At 42.1% G+C, this 14,807-nt stretch overlaps 1 protein-coding gene across 1 annotated transcript; it reads left to right on the plus strand.

The window, feature by feature from the left end:
• Nucleotides 1-3,367: 3,367 nt before the first annotated feature.
• Nucleotides 3,368-7,816, plus strand: fstl3 (follistatin-like 3 (secreted glycoprotein)). The gene is made up of 5 exons (XM_034583607.1): nucleotides 3,368-3,590; nucleotides 3,957-4,136; nucleotides 5,811-6,026; nucleotides 6,136-6,363; nucleotides 6,458-7,816. The coding sequence occupies exons 1-5, from the start codon at nucleotides 3,521-3,523 to the stop codon at nucleotides 6,508-6,510; spliced, it is 747 nt and encodes a 248-aa protein (XP_034439498.1). The 5' UTR covers nucleotides 3,368-3,520; the 3' UTR covers nucleotides 6,511-7,816.
• Nucleotides 7,817-14,807: the final 6,991 nt, after the last annotated feature.

Genomic DNA, 14,807 nt, shown 5'->3' on the forward strand with positions numbered 1-14,807 from the left:
ATGGGTGAGTGACGCCCTCATCTGGGAGTTTGGGTTCATTGCAGCTACACAGTGTGGACGGCCATAAGGTGATTGCTGTATGGAGAAGCAACATAAGGGTTTACCAAAAAATGTTAGATGTGTATGAATAGCAGAAGCTATAGTGAATAAAAAGGGACATAAGAAGTAGTTAAAAGTACTATTTTAGCCATAATGCCTATCTAGATATTTCAATATATACATAACTGTTATTAAACCTTCTGATCTGTATATGGTGAAGGGAGCCATTGAGGAAATCTGTCAGTCACATGTTGCACAAGCCAAACTATAAGGTCATAGAGGTTTTAGCTTGTTGACTTAGTTACTAACTGTTAACCACCTTAGACATGGAAGTTACTTCCACCATGTATTCTTTGTGTTTGTTTATTAACAGGATCGCACGCAAACAATTGTTTTTGGAGGGGTGTTGCATGACCCCAAAATGAACCCATTCAATTTTGTTGTGGATCCGGAACCAGGGGGCAGATCCAGGAATATTTGATTTAACATTTTGAGCATTTCTCAACATTTTCCTTGATTTCTCCGTGAATGATTCATGGATTTTGATGAACAAAGTTGGGCCTGTTTCATGGAGCGTGACCACTGCGGAGTCATGTGACCCGGGAACGAACTGTAGTCTTTCACACTGACAACAAAAGCCAGATGCGTGTCACTGGGTTTGTTTTTTCCTGTTATAGTACGTTTCTGCAAACATGTTTGCTCCGATCGGCAGAAATGTAGACACAGTGACTGGGGGGACATGTTCATTTTCTTTCAGAGGACACCGGAAAAACCTGTGGTCCTGTTAAATCAGACACTTTTGACCTTCTCTTCATGTTTTCATCTGTGTTTACTAGTTAACTATTTTGGTGTCGATACAGATCAAGGGGCAGATCCAGGAATTTTTTGGTTTCACATTTGAGATAGGACATTTTTTTCGTTGATTTCCCAGAGAATTACGTGAGAATCTTGAGTTTAATAATCCAAAATATTATGAATGGATTTGGTGGATTTAAATGTGTATCTGACAGAGCTAGAAACCTGTAACCATCACCAGTTGCTGAGAAAGTAGCTGAGAAATGTAACGTGGCCTGAGCTACAAGACCTGTTTTAATTTAAGGGGACTTTTGGGCCTTGGCTAGGAATGCACTCTACCAATGAAATTCACTTGATGAAGTTCACAGCACAGATGCAAACTGGCTACCAGCTAATATCCAAAGTCCCCAGTCCCCAAAAAGGTTTTAAAAACACACATTCACCACAGAGGCTTCTCACATGAAGAGATAAACTCGTCTACTGTTGATTTGAAAGGAATCAAATGCTTTCTAGGTTCACCAATGTTTTAAAACCCTGCATATATACACGCTAAGTTTTGTGTAATTATAGTATATGTGTTACATAATTCAACCACTTTCTTAAACAAAGGTTTGTCTTTTCTTAAATTATTTGTGCTATGGTTCTTTTGTTTCCCTTGAATTCAGCAGTGTATGTGCATTTTTGGTTAAAAGTTTCCTGTGTTTCTCAGGCTATGTTATAACTTTGAAATTTCTTACATTGTCAGAGGAGCATAAGGGTTTATGAATTGTCCACTTCCTCCGCTAGATGGCAGTGCTGTTTTTTCCCTCCATTTTCTCCTACAGCCACATGTTGTGACAGACTGAGCTCCACACCTGCCCTCTCAGAAACACACACTCAGTCCACCCTTCTGGATTTCATGCTACCCCACAGACCCCGGCCACTTGAAAGAGACCAATATTTCAATGAGATGGGACACAGTAAGCTGCACACTAATAAAGATCATATATTAGCGGGGGCGCTCCAAAGTCCCCACCATGCTGCATCCATTTGTATGGCTCGACAGCGATGATCCAAACCATATGAGCTGAGCTGAGTGGATCTGCAGAGACCCAGTGAGGAGGCAGGCCACCCACAGCCGCCGCTCACCGCTCTCCTTCTTTCGTCTCTCCTCCCCTCCCTAGGTCATGCAGCATTCCTGCAGGGCCCCTGGGGATCTCCGCCGAAGGAGTCGACATCATTCACAAAGACTCAGATACTACAGCATATGCTCACCCCTGGCTCCCCCCTTCCTCAACGATCAAAAGGGAGCATTAAAAAAAAACCTGTGACAGACAGATGGGTAGACTCACATTACTTTAGCATGAGTGCATACCTCTCGGTGTCAGGGGGTGAATGAGTGCAGGAGAAGAGAGGAGCAGTGCAGATGTTCTGATCACACAGGATGATAATACAGATTAGCCTCCAGACACATTATAGTGAGCTGTTTGTGAATACTGGATGGCGTTAAGCAAACACGTCTGTGCCTACGCTCGACAGATACTGTCTTTGTATCCTCAGTGTTTTCAGTCTCACTCGCTGTGGCTGTCTGAGTTTGGTAATAAAGAATGGGGTAGATGTTTCTGATAAGCTCTTACATAGTGGTTTCTTTTTATTAAACTTCACATATTGCTTAAGGGCAGACCACCTTCACAAGCACTCCTCCCTTCATTTCTCTGTATTATGATATCAGGATTCATAGATAAGGTCCAGACAGTCAACACAAGGAGGTAAGAGAGTGTCTGTGAGGCGAATGACGTCATTTGTCCTCAAGTGTTGCAGTTGTGGGTATCTTTCAGGCACTTGATATTAATTTGGTTTAACATAACAAATCCCAAATTCTTTAGAAAAAACCTTAGAGTTTAACCACTTTGTCGTAGTTGTACTTTCCCTCATCTACATTTACGTTAAATCGAGGCACAAGCGAGGGTCAGTGCCGGATCACAACACTTAAAGGGATTATGGTTTGAAAACAATAATAAGATAAAAAGCGAGAATGCAGTTTCTATACCCAATAAAACCACACAGATCAGCTGGAAACTTTCATGATCAAACGGTGTATGGACTGTGGGGAGAATAAATACCTCAGAGCTATGCCACATTTAAGAGGGAGATGAGACAATACAGAAGAAAACAACTCTGACCCACCACACGGCTTAAACAATGGCTTTTGCTTAGAATTCAGATAAGGTAAATTTCAAGTTCAATCAGTTAATTCAATAGGCTGCATGAAGAAACTCGTCTGAATGGGAAGAAAGGAACTTAATTACTAGAGAAAAACTCATCTAAACGTATCTTCCAGTCTTTTCCAGGACTTAATGAGCCTTTCATTAGTCTAATATGGTGTGAAAATGTTTGGTGAGGTCACACGAGTGCCCAGCGTCTGCTGCTGCGGGGCATGGATCATTTCCCGACTCTGAAAATTGAGTCAGAGTCAAACTGTGTCCTGCCCTGGCTTATTACTGGCTGAGAGGATCGCCCATCCCAGCAGCATAATTCCATCTGGGCTAAATATTTATACTGAGGGGGAACGACATCACTTATCCACAACACATTCATTCACATAAGGGACGGCTACTTCCAGAGCTCTGTCAGAGAGAAACCTCACTTGTTCTCACTGATATTGAAGTTTTCAGAGGAAGATTTTTTTGAATAAGCAAAGAACACAATGAGCTACTTCAGCTTTGTTTTCGGGGTGATTCTCCCTTTGTATCAGATTGGGAGTAATCCGACCAGTGGTGAGTGAACTTCTTTTTACTTTACTGTGGCTATTATAGTGAGGCACTTTTTTTCAGTATTCATATTTACGTAGCCCTACCAGTGTAGTGTGTCTCTCTGTTTTAAACAACTGTCTGTTTTCCAAAAAGTAGATATGTTGTCCACTCTTTGTATATTTAGTTATTAGAATAATCAAGTTTTTCTTCCTATAAACACGTCCTGGCATTCAGGTGCTATACATTAGTATTGTAAATAGGGGGGAAAAAGCAATGTTATACTACAATACATGGATTCTGAAAAACGGAATACACTTATTTACATGTGTTTAATTGTTAATGATGTTTGAGTGGACTGAAGTGTTTTTATTCAAATGTCCGTGCCTTTAGCTGGGATGTGCTGGCTGCAGCAGGACCAGAGGTGCGACATGGTGCTGATGAGAGGGGTGAACAGAGAGGAGTGCTGTGCCGGGAACCGTCTGGACACAGCCTGGTCCAACAGCAGCCTGCCCATAAACGAGGTCAGCCTGCTGGGCTTCCTGGGGATCGTCTCCTGTAAACCATGCAAAGGTAAACAAACAAACCAACACGAATAAAAGTACTTTTTTTTTAATTGAATAGACAAGAAAGTTACGTGTGCATTGCTGTCATTTATTTATGTGGGGTGAAGTTATAGTCATCAAAAGTAAGATTCTTTATTTAAAGGCTTTAAATCCCCATTTCTAAATAAACAAAAGATATCTAACAGGAATCTGGTTGCTAGAGTGAGTTTTAATCACTGCTTAGGCATCATTTGCAGACTTTAAACATATAATCTTATACGATCTCGGAGTCATCATTGGTAATTTGGTTATTTTCCGTTACATAAAAATAACTGTTGTGGTTCCCGGAGCGTAGGGGAAACCTAATTTGAGTCACGTCATGTGTGAATGGAGATATTTACACAATGAGTTCCCGATGCAGCTTTCTAACAAAACGCAGACGTGGATCGGGGAGAGAGTCGTTCCACATCACTCCACCCAGCTGTCCTGAGACAGTTTCCTCCCCTGGAATCTCAGCGAGGTTCACCCCGGCTCACTAACAGATAAATTCTGTTCTCGTAAAAGCAGCCCTCGCACCATGTGATCACAGGCCAAAAATTTGACTTTCTCCAATGTTGATGAATTCCAGTAAAAACCTGGCTACTGCTGTATTTTTTAGGAAAACACACCCAAACACAGCCCCAGGTTATTCTGGCATCATCACATTGTTTAAAGACAGAGATGTGGTTTGTACGTAGATACACTTGAAATGATAATCGATAGGTTCATATAAATGTTACCCACGTAGAGAAAAACAGTTAAATCACATGGAAAATGAATCAGAACAATCATCCTTGTTTTTTCTCCTTCGCTCCCTTCATTATGTCTTCACTATTTCCAAAGCTTGTTAAATAAGGAGCCCTGCTTGTTTCCAAGAAGAAAATAAGTAAATACATTCCTGCAGGTTGGAATTAAAGCCTGCCACATGCCCAGATGTCTGGGAAGCATAAATACCATCTTGATAATTTGAAATGCTATTCGAATAAAAGGCTTGTCGATCCATAGAGAGACACCAACATCATCATGGTTTTCAGATGTCCTCTTATTGCAACAGACACAAAAACAACGTGCTGCTGATAGAGAACTGAGAGTGGACAAAAAGCAGAGATATGGAATAAAGCAGGATATTGAATCTCTGGTAGAGGTAGGAAATAAGTCACTGACTGTTAACAGGACTCAGAACATCTCTTAAGACTGTGAAAAGGTCCTGGGAAGAGACCTGCATGCATTGTCTAATATTGACTCTGCTTTGTGTAGAATTACAGCTCCTCCTGTACTCTGACATTATGGGCCATCAGAAAGAGCCCAGGGCATCTTCATTTAACAGTCTGCAAACTTCTTCAACGGCTATTTGAACTCCCTCTACCTCTGAGCCCTTCCGTCCCTCTACGGGAGCTAGGCCCGTCCTGTGTGCAGCCGATACACATAGATCTGTTATGAAAACAGGGCCAGTCTTACATTCCACCAGGCGAGGCAACCCCCTGTGTCACGGTCAATAAAGAGATGTGATTATTTGTAAATTTTGTACAAAAGGTGAAAATGTGTACAGTCTGGGGAAGAAACCCCAGAATTTAAGCTTGTTTTGTATGAAAATGCCTCGTGGGTCACCAGATGTCTGCTGCCTTGTAAATAAAGTAATATTACACTGACACTGCTTTTGCAGAGACCTGTGAGGGAGTGAAATGCAGCCCTGGGAAGGTCTGCAGCATGAAGATGGGGAGGCCTCAGTGTGTGTGCTCTCCGGACTGCTCTGACGTTTCCCAGACGCACGCTGTGTGCGGCAGCGATGGAAAGACATACATGGATGAGTGCGCTATGCTGATGGCCCGCTGCATGGGTCACCCAGACCTGGAGGTCATGTACCAGGGCGACTGCAAAAGTGAGCAATAATTCACACATGTATATTTGCATGTCAGCTCCTCTGCACATAAACAAAAGTATGACATTCTCTTTTAATGCGTGATCTTACCGTTTCTTGTCTGGCACAGAGTCGTGCTCCAACGTGGTGTGTCCAGGAACCCACACCTGCGTGACGGACCAGACCAACAGTGCCCACTGCGTCATGTGCCGCACCACACCTTGCCCAATACCCATGCTGTCCGAGCAGCCGATCTGCGGCAATGACAACATCACCTACCCCAGCGCCTGCCACCTCCGCCGGGCCACCTGCTTCCTGGGCCGCTCCATAGGCGTCCGCCACTACGGCCACTGCAACAGTAAGACTGCGAAACCATTCATTTTCTCACCTGTTCTTTCCTGTGATGATGTAAGAATTTAGATTTGTTAAGTGTCTGTCTCCCTTTGGTGCAGGTCCCCCACGGAAAGCTCACGTTTTCGATGGCAGCGAGGAAAACGCAGTCTAGATGGACCATTCCAGAGTCGGTTTCCAAGTGACACACCACTAGCTTCCCGCGATGACCTCTTTTTCTCCTTTTTGACAATCACTCCCCCTCCCCCTTGTACACAGAATGACGATGTGTTTTTAATATCGAAGACCTCTTTTGGGGTTCAACACTAGGTGTGTAGCTGCCTCGGCCGTGTTGATGTTGCGTGACGCTGCAAGGCGGAGGCAGAGGAAAGCACGAGACAGAAATATCTCATGAGCTCTTTGGGAGATGTATGCATATTGTAAATAGAATACCACTACTATTTATTGGAGAAGGTATCTAACTCTATTTATGTCTTTATCTTGGTAACAGCTGCATATATCCATGGGAAAGCTGATGCAATAAAAAGTGTATTTATTGTGTTTTTTGTTTATTGTGTATGTACGAAAGCAGACTGGCGGTCACTGGCAGTGGCGTGTCACAACTTTTTTACAGTTTTTGTAGTCTCCATTCCCCCAACAAACAAAACAGTTTTCCCTCTTAAGCTAATGGAAAGCAGCGCTAATTTGTTTGGAAAGTTGATTCCGCCTCTGTAGCCCGCCAGTGTGGTTTCAATCCACCACAAACAAGAACAAGACAACTACAGCTGCACTGTACGTACTTCAGCTCTTTGTCTGGGAGGGGGTGAGTGAGTGAGTGAGTGAGGAAGGGGTTCAGTCTAAACAAACCGGCTCTGCATGTTTACTGTGGAACCTGATCCAAACTGTCTGCCACCGCCGACCACTACAAGTAACAGCTTGGTTGTGTTTGTCTCAGACGACTGTTGGTACAACCCCACAAAACCTTTCGCAATACCTCCTCCGTTGAACACACAGCTTTATTTTGTAAGTGCATTTTTGAAGGTCGTGCTTTTTATTCAGATGCTGTTTTGCTGCTTTGACTTGATTGGAATTTTACTGGACAGATAAATCCAATTAGCATCGTCTGATTGACAGGGAAATTAAATTTGTCTGGGAATGGGACTCAAATTTAGGCGAGCTGAACGCACCTGATTATGTCGTCATCGGAGAAGAGTCAATCAGTCCAGCACGGACACTGGTGAACCTGGTGGATGTCAAACAATGTCCAGTGGTCCAAGTTAATCTTCAAACTCAAAGCAGGTGTCTGGATGCTTTGAATAATCTTTTTAGTGTATAATGGAATATTTCAATTACTCTCCTGTAAATAACAGTCTTGTGTGTACCTACCTGAGTACCTACTGTGAAATCTGAATGATAAATGCATCAGCATATTTTTGTATTTTTGTACTGCCACTGCAAAATAACATAAAGTTTAATATTTGTCACAATGTGTCCTCTTCCCTTTTTTTAACAGCAATTTGACAGGTTTATTTCAAACTTCTTTGAAAAGGCAATAAATATAACTATTAGTCTTAAGTTATTATTACTTTATATATAATTGCTGATTTTATTTTAACTAGTTGTGTTTACTTAATTGTGTATAACAAGTAGAGATTAACTTGTTTTTCCAATTTAAAGGTAGGGTTGATAGATAGATAGATAGAAACAGAAACAGAGAAACCGCTGAACCAGAGTTGATGGTCAGATTTTAGCAAACGAGTCAGGAAAAGTCCGCTTCAGTTCACGTTCATGTGATTTTGGGGCGGAGCTTTGACACGTGTAGTCTGCTCTTGCCAGCTTTTCCAAGATTACCAAACCTAGCTTTAAGTAAAACAAGTTAGTCTTTATTACTCTACTCAAATACAAATATTCATACTAAGCAAACAGCTTGAGAATGGCTTTATTGTCATCCATGATTACATTATCCTCCAGTAGCCCATGATACTGGGACAGGCTGGGATTTCTCAAAGGCAAGAACTCAAGTGGAGAGAATTGTTGAACTTTATCATATAAAAACCATATTCGTTTTTCCACACACCTGTTACATTACATTATTACATTTCATTTGGCTGACGCTTTTATCCAAAGTGACTTACAATAAGTGCATTCAACCATGAGGGTACAAACCCAGAACAAGAATCAAGAAAGTACAATTTCTTCAAGAAAGCCAAACTACAAAGTGCTATAGGTAAGTGCCATATAAGTTCTACTAAATTGTTAGTTTAAACTTTTATTCAAGGTATAGTCGGAAGAGATGTGTTTTTAGTTAGCAGTGGAAGATGTGTAGACTTTCCACTGTCCTGATGTCGTTGGGGAGCTCATTCCACCATTTAGGAGCCAGGACAGCAAACAGTCGTGATTTTGTTGAGTGTTTAGCTCGCAGTGAGGGAGCAACAAGCCGATTGGCAGATGCAGAGCGGAGTGAACGGGCTGGGGTGTAAGGTTTGACCATGTCCTGGATGTAGACTGGACCCGATCCGTTCGCAGCACGTTCTGGGTGTTACTACCTGTGCACATAGCTCCACTCATGCTACCAAAATAAATCCTTTACAACAGTTAGTAAGATCTATAATAACACAACATTGTCTCCGAGCATGCAGGGAGGCTCCGCCCCTATACCCCCAACGCCCTGCAATACAGGTTACTCAAGTCAACATAGTTTTATACTTGTTTTCAGCTAAACAAGTTTCATTACTCACGTTACATGAGTTTAATCAACCGGATAGTGAGAAATACTGTAAGAGGACTAATGAAAAGTGTGGAAGAGTAACATACTTAGCGTCAGAGTAAATTTTGAAATCGTTTTTTCCTATTGTATCTTTGTTCACCTCGCATTGGTTGTTTCAATTGAAACATAATGTAACTGTGAAACTGTCGGACATGCACTTTATAATATTTCAATTTTTCTAAACCGTGTCACAGCCACTTTCAGCCCAATCAGATCATAATTGCACTGTACATGGATTATGCAGAGTTAGTCTCATGCTGGGGTTTAGGGTGGAGGGTCAGGCTTCAGCAGCCAGCCACTCAGTTTAATGTGTGCGATGGTTAAACCTCCTCTGAGCGGTCTCTTTAAAGGCCCATGTGTGGGGCGGCAGAGAAACAAATTCAAGCCCCTGTCTCCCCTCAGGGATATCCCCCTGCTCCGGATGGGTCAGAGGGATCCGAGGAACAAACGTATCAAAAAGCTGAGACCTCGGTACTGACTCACTTTCCTGTGTAGAGTGCCTCCCTTGTTTTTCTGTCTTTCTCTCTCTCTCCCGTCTCTGGGTCCTGCGCTCCGTCATGCTGCAGCATCTGGTTCAACTTTAGGGAGATGTTTATATTCCTGTCCAAGTGCCCTTTTATTACACTGGGAATGGAGTTAGATGTTTTGTTAGTTCAAACAAGGCAAATAACGATGGCACTGAGTGGACGTTGCTGTGCCCACACACAAAATTGAGTTTTCAGTGTTGTATCTTTAAATGTTTTCTGTATTTTGTGCATTAAATTATATGTGACCGATATGATCCAAAGACATTTGTTGAGAAACTTTGACTTAAGCAATGGATACCTGAGGGAAAATATGCCACATCTTCTGGACTAAAAAAGATCCCAAATGAAGAATGAAGACTACGGCTACCTTCATACTCTACATCCTTCCCTGTCCACATGACCGTTTTGGCACCATATTACTTTTAATCCATGTCTATACCAAGACGCCTGAAAAATTCATATCACATGACCACACACGTACACTGGGTACGCATGTGCCGGTGCAAACGGGACAGAATTTGCATCCAGCTGGAGGCAGGACAGGTCTCATTCTCATGTAAGCAGTTGTATCATTGTAAAATACCGAATTTAAGTGCACACCAGCCGTCAGCCAAGACATCGTGGTCAGCAACTCTCGTAATTGATTAATGTTGCGCTCTACTCTGGTGACGAGGCTGATGTGATTGTATTCTTCTGGAAGAGGGTCACGCTGTAACCAAAAGGACCCAATCAGCAGGCAGTTGTGAGTGTTAACGTCATTCTTTCCAAACCTCTCCGTGTCTGCCTGGGAGTTGTCAGTGCCAGCAGCGTCTCCAAACTTTTTCATTGTAGCAGCTCTAAAAGTCTAAAGTGGCGTTGACACCAAGTGTATACGTAGCAGAGATGATGCATTTTTTCAAATGAAAAAGTATTAGTGTGGATTTAGCCACAGAGCCAGAGTGGAGGGCTAGAGATCAGACGTTGGTGCATACAATGGCTTGGAAAGGACCACATAACAAGGACCACCCTAAGAAGACCACCTGGAAAACGCAAACAAGGTCGGCCCAAAACAACATGGTGGCGAACTGTGACGGCCGAACTGAAAGAGATGGTTCAGACGTGGGAAGAGGTCCAACACGTAGCCCAGGACAGACCAAGTTTGAGACAGGTCGTCAATGCCTTATACTCCTTAAGGGACAAAGAGGAATAATAATGAGAAACACATGATGAGTGTGGCCCACTGAACTTGTATTGGCCGTAGTAGACAACCGTCCAATGAGGCCCGCCAGTTTAGTTTTTCATTGTTGGGATTCTACAAAACTCTAACTTTCAAATATGCATCATTGTGTAAGAAGTATTTTGAGTGAATTATTCATATACCTTTATGAGTGCAATTCATCAAAAAATTCTTCTTGGACTGACACAATAAACTCACCAAGCCGGTGTTTCTCACCATAGTTTAAAACGTGGCCACCCCACAGGAATTTGCAATAAACAGCCACTATAATAAAGCTTTCGCCACTCTTGCCTCACTTTGGGGTTCACGCTGTATGCTTCCAGTAAAACACACAAGTGAAAAACAATAAGTTGAGACAGCAGATTTTTGGTGCATGTATCGGGACAAACTGGTCCCAATAGATGCATGTTGTTCAAGACAGATAAAACCCCATTTGCTCTTGTCATTATGACTGCGTAATACCTTCAGCAGAAGCAACCTGTATCTCATTACCACACAGGCCTCTGACTGATGTCGGAGATGATGCACCTCTGTCACACCAGTGGTAGTAATGGCATGACCGCAGTGTAAACCTACGAGACATTTCAGAGCTATTGTAATTACACTCAACACGAGACCTCAGGAATTCTCTGCCCACTTGACCCCCATATTTCATCTCTTTTTTCTATATATTATGGTTTGTGGTGTGGCACATGAGCCTCACATCCACTGGAAGGTGGCCTTGTGTGTGTGTGTGTTTGTCTGTGTATGTTTGAGTGCGTGGGTGTGAACGTGGGCGCATCTCTCCTGCTGGAGCTCACCTGTAATAAGCATGGGATCAGTCACACACATTACGTCACAGTCTCTGGCTGAGTTGTTTATATCCCGGCAAACACATGAGGTTATAATGTGACGCCCACACTGACATTTCAGGGATGCCTAATCATCACGCTCTGATATGTCACGCTTCTTTCTCAACGTCCACCACATGGGATCATTTCCGACAACTTGCTCTACAACTTCCAGTAAGCTAACAGCCAACATCTATCTCAAATGATGTTCTGATGAAAACCGGCACCGTGGAGAGTTTTCAGGGACCACCCACTCTCTGGATCGCGCCACTGGATTGTAAACAGTTCTGTCCAACATCTGAAACTAATAGATATCAGATCCATCACTCCATCAGAGTACATCTGCCTCAGAGACTTGCTTTTTTTTTTTAGATGACGAGTTTTAATTTCCTCCATCTGTATGACATTTCAATTCTGACAGGTGATTATTATACTGAGACAAGAGCCCACACTCCGATCACGTATACTGTTACAGATAATGTTTTTTTGGATTTCTCAGAAATGCTTTTTTTCTTCATATGATGTCTGATCTGAGGTAATGAGGGGGAGCACACTACCAGTCGTTGCTCAAAGATTAATGCTAATTTCATCAGATTATAGACCAGATGAAGATGACAATGTTTTATACAGAAAAGGAAAACCATTCAATATTTAATTTTGAACCATAGCTCTCTTGTTACGGCACATAACACAAATTACCAGTTCAAATAATCAGAGCCTCAGGGTGGATGTCAGGCAATTGACTGACATAAGGGCCGACATAAAAAAATGTCCATTGACAGCAAATCTAATGATTAATCTTTGTAGTGGGAATCTGGCCGGGCTGGGTATTTACTATATTACGAAAGATTCGAAACTCCATGCAGGTTTACAGCACACAAGCAGTGTTTGTCAATTATCTGGATGAGATCGGATCATTACCAGCAAATCAGCCGAGGTAGGAAGTTTACAAATGCTAATAGTCCACAATTATTCGTGGTGAATTGTTTCACTTCCTCATTGTGACCTCTCGGACGAGTTCTCTGCTCACTCTGTGTGTGGTCTGGCTCGTATGTTGTAAGTCTAATAGAAGTTAAAATTAATGACAAAGGGAATACTAGAAAATATAGGCTTTGTTAATATTTTAAGTTTATATGTATACGGTATTCAGAAAAAATGTATGTACAGTCTGAGACTTTTTGAGTCTGAGGGTTTTTAAAAGTGTTTGGGAACATGTGCGCCTGGGTCTGTTTAATATATGAGACTGTTGCCGCTCACAATGTCGTTGAGTCCACTTTGGTTTGAATCCTTGTTGAGATATCGAGCCACATACCTGAGGGAAACAAGTCAATGAAGTGTTATAATTGTGCTGCACTTAGTCCCTAAACTTGACTCAAATTGAGACCAATTGTGCAATTTGAGGTTTGGAAGATCACCAGGCCGTGACCGTAATTTCACATCAGCTTTTCAGGTGGCTCTCACAGAGGGAAAAAAACTGAAATACCTTATTTTAAGAACCTTGGCTCGCAGACTGTTTATCATGAAAAGTTGGTTTAGTATATATATTTGGCTGCCATGCGTTAAGGTATGCCCTGCAAATGCAGCACAGATAAGAGCGGGACTGTTTCCGTGGTTCGGATTTCATTTGATTTTGCCTGCTCATTGTCAACAGCTTCTTTTAGTTGAGCAGCTACAATAGTCACCAGGATGCACTTGATTAAATCATCCTCGACTTGTTGAAGTGGGACAGTGTATCACTAATGAAGTCAAGAGGCCCATGTGGTAGCTATTCACCCAGGCTGCCGAGCTGCACATGTTGTAAACAGACTGTTGGTCAGTTTTAGCGAACAGGAGTAACGGCACCCATGCATAATGTTACGAGCTCCGGTGTTGTTTGGAGTGGACTGTGGATGCGATGAGACATACTGTGCAACTGCATGAGAAACAACACAAACATCCAGAGACCGTCACACACACTGTATACACCTTATGCACGCAAAATCTTGGGAACCCATGTTACACCCACATTCTCATTCACACAGACACGCATTAACACACACGTGTATATATCGTAGGCCAATAACAACCCAGTAGGGAATTTATATACACAATACACACACACACAACTCCTAATGATCCCTTATTGTCCTCATTTCACACACACAGCAACCTGCTGGGTAATTTCTTGTTGAAAAGCTAATTCTTGCTTCTTTTAATCTAAGAGTTCTTCTTGGCCCCTGTGTGTTTGTGGGAGGTCTTCATATGGGAGATGTGCTGGGTAGAAGAGATAACACAACACATATCTTTCCAGCAGGCTATCTTTTGTGTGTTGTGCACTTGTTTTTTTTGTTGACTAGAATGTTGTCACTCTGTTTTGTGACTCTGAAAGCTGGTCATACTGTATTCATACAATGCACACATTTCAAATGCCATTAAAAAATGACATATAGTGTTTATCACTCAATAAAACCAAACGTCAAGGAACAGAAACAGTGACAAGGTGACAAAGCTAACATTTTAATGTTTACCATCTTTGTTTATCATGTTTGTGGCAGGGTGACTCAGTGGTTAGCACTCTCACCTCCCACAAGAAGGAATCTGGTCTGAATCTCAGCTTGGTCGGGGTCTTTCTGGTTGGAGTTGGCATGTTATTTTCACATCTACGAGGGTTTTCTCCGGCTTACTCCCACAGTCTAGAGACATGCAGATTGAGTTTAGGTTGTTAGGCTTTTGCAGTGACCTTGTGAATGTGAATAAGAAAATCAGTGTTCACTTTAGTTAGTTGGTTTCATACTGTGGGGACCATGTATAAGAAAGTATGCCCTACTCCCTGATAAAAATCTAGACTGAAACACCATTGTCAGAGTTAAAATGTGTTTGGACTAACAATCCCAATATAATAGTAGTAAACACAATGAGTCAACGAAAGGGTGAAATCAGCAAAAAAAACGCTGTCCTACATTTAACCACAATGTATTGAAGCAATGAGTCATTAAAAACAGATAGTGAACAATAAAACCCCTGCACTGAGCAACCACAAACACTCACAACAAAGACGGCTTATACTAGGCTGCAAATTGTGCACATATGTTCGTCCAAAAAACATCTATATTTTGTTAGCTGCTCAGTGATGTAATCCAAAACAGGTATGCA

Source organism: Hippoglossus hippoglossus, chromosome 4, assembly GCF_009819705.1.
Source record: "Hippoglossus hippoglossus isolate fHipHip1 chromosome 4, fHipHip1.pri, whole genome shotgun sequence".
Taxonomy (NCBI): domain Eukaryota; kingdom Metazoa; phylum Chordata; class Actinopteri; order Pleuronectiformes; family Pleuronectidae; genus Hippoglossus; species Hippoglossus hippoglossus.